Here is a 5299-nt window from a genome sequence, read left to right as displayed (position 1 = left end):
ATAAAATGAAATTTATTAATTTTATATCTAGAGTTGTCTATTAGTACTTATTCTTATAACCATATATTTTTTTATTTTTTAAACTGGTAAGTATGTTTGACATAAATCGACTGATTTTCTGCCGTCGCATTTTTCATTTGTGCCCCTGTTTTTAAAAGGTTTATATTGTTCGTATCAGATATAACATTGCATTGTTTGTGTTTCCCAGTATGATCTCGCCCATACCGGCGAGAGTCAAGTATACATTGCTCTCCAATATTACCGAAATCGGCGGGGTGTAAATTCCCGTAGGTCCACACATGCTTGCTCACACTGTTATTTTCTATAACATAATCCGTTAGTTGTTTGGGATAATCTTAATGTAACATTACACTGTATCAAATAGGAATAAAGACATGCACAGTTAGATGATGTGGGGAAGCTGCACATATTACAGCGACGACTCGGAGTCGTGTTGTTTACAAGAATTTCAAGCGCGTAACTGTGATGTTTTAAACTGTATACAGTGAATGATTGTCAGGCATCGATAAATAAAGAAAAACATACTCCAATTAATCCATCTTCGTACATGTCCTACTCGTGAAAGTTTCTTCGAGCACTTGAGTTCGCATTTCAGTTCCTACTTAGATTTAACATGAGGCCCAATTACTATACCCTGGTCTATACTTAGTGATTTACATATTCGCAAGAACTGAAGCATTATTTACCGCGTTTTCACACAGCAAACGCCTCAAGGAGATGCTGAGCATGTGACTTTATAACTTAAATGTAACGTCATCCATCATGTTAACGTGGAGGAGACGTATACACGAATTTATCTACATACAGACGTTGTTAGGCATTAGAAGCCGATTTTTATTCCATTCATTTCACTGCTGGGAAATGTGACTTACACGTGGAATACATAAATAATTGTCTCTTCCGTGATGGTCTGTCCCCGTACGATTTTATGGTTGTAATTGGTAGGCGGTACACGTACGAACTAATTGCATTTCATTCAATGTATTTATGACATTACGATTTTGTTATACAAATTCATTGTATGATGATAAAATCATACATTCTGTATAACAATAGGACTAGACACACTTCCTACAGTATTAAAAATCCGATATGTAACTCGTGATGCATGTCTCAATATAACTAGAAACGAATCGAACCTCTGTGTTTCATTGGACGCAGCACATAAATAAGTAATATTCCATATATAAAACGACGGATAATGAGCAAAGAGGCATAACTATTGCATGGAAAGGCCAATTCGGGGTTATTCCCGACGGGGCGAATTGAACGAAGCTTGAGGCTAGGCTCTGCTTCCTCGAACATAAGTATAGATTTTTTTCTGTCAAGTTATCAACTACAATTACAAAAAACATATGAAAACACTAAAACATATAATCGAGTCAATTACGTTGACTCACAGACAGGACGAGTTTAATCCGAGAAGTTGGTCAAGCGAGAAATTAAATCACATGACCATGCATAATATATGTTGTACATTTTAGTTTGAGTGTGTGTGTGCTATTTCATGACGAATATCGCATAGCCAAGCAAAGTAACGAGTAAGTATTTACGTGACTGAGTTGTTGAATGTCTGAAACAATACAACTGCGATAATCTAGGCAGCAAAGAATTTTACGTCAAAATCTTCACATATATGCTTAGAGGAGTGCCTGTATCCTAAATTGTTTTTGACCGAGTACACTTAATGAATTTATTCCTTAATTCTTAGTCACGGTTCTTTAACTCTATAGTTGTTCGTTGAATCTCTCAAATTTCTTTTAACACAAGCAACAACGTATATGACACCTACATTGTAGTAATTTCATACTTAATCAAAAAATATGATATATTTACTCCACTTAAGGAAGTAATCACAGATGTGTGCGTGTTATTAGCTCATCATCTACAATCTAATGAAAAATTATGAACCCTCTTTATAATTGCAAATTTACAATTGATTTCATAAGTTTCCTGATTGCTCCCTAGTTATATTTACTGTTGATGGGATCGTTATATAGTATTCATGATAACAAACGCGATTAATAACACTGAAGATATACACTGTTCGTATACAGAACGAAATGTAATAATGTATTATATAATGGTTATAATAAATGTTCATATATTGCCCCTGAATCAGGTAAATCATTATAGATTTACAATGTGTCATGATATGTGGATACTACACCAGTCCATATCCTGTATTGCAATACAATTCCATGAGACAATGTAGAAATTGTTTTGATTTACAATTACACTGCAGCTATTTAGTATTAATGTAGCGATGTTATGTTATCGACTGACTGATTGTTCACACGCATGACAAAACGATGTACACCTTGATGTTACAATACTATGCATAATTATATTGCGGGCGTGTTTTCGTTCTTTCTCCGAGTCCTCCATGTAAAACTGGCACGTAGACACTTTGATGATTTTATTCATTAGTTATGCGGTCATATTGTATCTCAAGTATAACAATAGTAACAAGATATACATTACAATGACAAGACCGGTGAATAAATAATTCGTAGTTACTAGTACTCACTTTAAATAAATTTAGTATCGTCACTATGTTGACATATGCACACAATAAATATATATTGTAAATGAAGGAATAAATTAGTCGCTCAGAAATACACATATAATAAATACGATTCTTTATCGTCTTTCATACAATGTTGAAATTGAACAATATATCACGTGATCTGTATTATACTTTGGTGTTATTATCCACACAAGGTTTTACGTTAAGATTGCGAGGAATCCACACATGTTCGCCTAAGAAGCGATAGGTATCGTACACCATTGTGCCACACCAATCGCTGTCGTCATTGGCAGTGTTGCGTCGTGGAAGTGTGTCACTCTTAGCGGATTTGGGATCAAACGATTTCTTTGACGAACATTTCAGCTCTTTGGCAAATGCATTTCTATAAATAGAACACGTTGCATTGTAAATGGCAGGATTCACTGCCGAATTGATCATCAATATAGCAATAAAAGTGTCGTTCCAGCAATAAAGAGTGTCAACAAAATCGCTATCGCCCGTCACCAGAAAGTTGAAATACGCCAAGATGTACAACGTCCTTGGAAACAAACAGAAGAAGAACACAACTGCGGTGACAATGCAGAGGCGAACCACGTTGACACGCTGCCGCTGTATGTCGAAATTCTTCGAACGTTCAAGTCGTGCGTTTGACTGCTTAATTCTCTGTACAACAAGCGCGTAGAGCACAACAACGACAGTCATTGAGACAAAGTATATTACAGTCATGACAACGGCGGTGACCCACCAAAGTAAGTTTTCATCGTAATAATCCGTATTCACGTAGCAATGCATGCTATATGTAAAACCGAGAGTAAATCCCAAGACCCATAATGTTATCAATAAAGGGAGGAGTCTACTAAACTTATCTAAGCTGTGTACTTTATAGAACATGGGTTTACATACACCTAAATACCTCTCGACAGCGATGGTCAATATGGTGAAGATAGAAACTGAAAACATTGAGTTGGTTATACTCCCCTTTATGCACATTACTTGGTCCCACGTATGGGCGTCGCCTTTCGGTAGCCACCTTGGCCTAAAAATAGTGTGCATTAGCAAATAAACGAGGTCGGAGATACACAGACTCACAAGTAAATACGTTGTCGCGTTTTGTAAAGACCTTGCCCGAGCTATCACGAAGAGAAAAAACAAGTTTCCTAACATACCGCATATTCCGATTATGACTGAAATTATGTCGATTGGTAAATCCACAAATGTTCCGTATAAACATTCAAAGTCTTCCGCCATTACGGTAGGAGTGTTGTTGTAAACAGTGTAGTTCTCCATGACTACCCGCGATGAATACGACCACAGATTCTTCAACAAAGACACACTGAATATTGTTGTAGTTTCCCACGTTTATGACATCATGGCAGTGTAGTGCATCGTCAATCATGCCTGCTGCTCAGTAAGTGATGTTAATGGAACGACGCGACTGCCATCCCATGCCTTACATACTTACACTCATACGATCACAAGACGGATCTACGACACGGAATACTTTTCCCTGTGAAAGAAGTCGTGTGTTATAGTTGTCGTCGGGAGAATAACATTCATCGGATGAAATAAACGCACAATATGTCATCAGTGTGAGGAATTTCTGAATGCGGATCCTAACAGCGCGTACATATCTGCACAGTTAGTCTGGCAGATCAGATGATTAAGAGGCATAGTTAATTGTACAGTTATTCAGTTCGCGTGTTTTCCCAACCATTCAACCAACTGACAATAACAACACAATTTACAGCCTGTCAGTGTTTCAGTAGCCCCAGGTTATACTTAAAAGTGTACGTAGTTGAACTCACATACTATGTTAACTCTCCATTCACCGTATGGTTCGTTCACAGACAGCGATAAGCATGCTTGAGCCATCCACACATTTTTCAAATGTCTTGTATGCTACGATGCCGGCGGTTAGAATAATATGATTGCGGGGAGGTTCCTGCATTCAGTACCAAACGCACTTATTTTAATTACTAGTAAGTTTGTCATTATTATACACCTTTCCTTTATGATCCTCTATAAAACTCTCGTCAATGCGTTGCGTAAAAGACACACGTGTCTCGTTTCACACTAGCAGTACATTCCATATATACACACGTATCATGGTGATGACGACACAGATATGTTGATGAAAAGAGTACATCGCCCGCACAATGACGACAATTTTATCATTATATTAATATCCATCGTGTGTTTTTTTGTATTGAGAGCAAGCATATACAACAACACGTCAACGAGAAAATGTATTCAATATGATGGTTAACTCAAGTAAAATAGAAAATTTGGTAATAGATAGGATGATTTTAAACTCCGCTAGATACAATGCAAATACTTTTTAAGATAAATGTTCATACTCCAAGTTTTGAAATTTCCACCTGTTCACTACGATTCGTGACCTAATAACACTGGACAAACAAAATTCCACATGGCGCAATGTGATGCGGATATCGAATATATAAAATTACGTCCACCCAATTATCTTGTCACGTACTTTATATTGGGTTTCCAGTAGATATCGTTTTACCATGTTATAATTGAGTCCATTTAACTCGTTGTCATGGGATCAACACACAACATGCCAATTAAATCGGAAGTACATCATCATCAACTATAATTTTTCGTTTAGTCTGCTTCACTTCAGATACATCGATCTATGCGTAACTGGGTAGGATATATCATTTAATGTGCTATTTTCCAATCATCGAATCAACTTGTTGTTTGGCTCAGTACAAATATTCATTAAGC

General features: G+C 36.7%; 1 protein-coding gene across 1 annotated transcript; it reads right to left on the bottom strand.

Moving 5' to 3' along the window:
* Positions 1 to 2425: 2425 nt before the first annotated feature.
* On the bottom strand, positions 2426 to 4121 carry LOC102804489 (neuromedin-U receptor 2-like). The gene has a single exon (XM_006820738.2). The coding sequence runs from the start codon at positions 3836 to 3838 to the stop codon at positions 2717 to 2719; it is 1122 nt and encodes a 373-aa protein (XP_006820801.1). The 5' UTR covers positions 3839 to 4121; the 3' UTR covers positions 2426 to 2716.
* Between the last annotated feature and the right edge of the window lie 1178 nt (positions 4122 to 5299).

This window comes from Saccoglossus kowalevskii, chromosome 3 (assembly GCF_978046115.1).
Source record: "Saccoglossus kowalevskii chromosome 3, keSacKowa6.1, whole genome shotgun sequence".
In the NCBI taxonomy this organism is placed as follows: Eukaryota; Metazoa; Hemichordata; class Enteropneusta; family Harrimaniidae; genus Saccoglossus; species Saccoglossus kowalevskii.
Note: the sequence above shows the minus strand (reverse complement) of the source record. Positions and strands in the feature narration are given on the sequence as shown.

Bases quoted from the DNA above. Each gene is read 5' to 3' on its own strand.
- LOC102804489 (XM_006820738.2), bottom strand. From the start codon at position 3,838: ATGGAGAACTACACTGTTTACAACAACACTCCTACCGTAATGGCGGAA.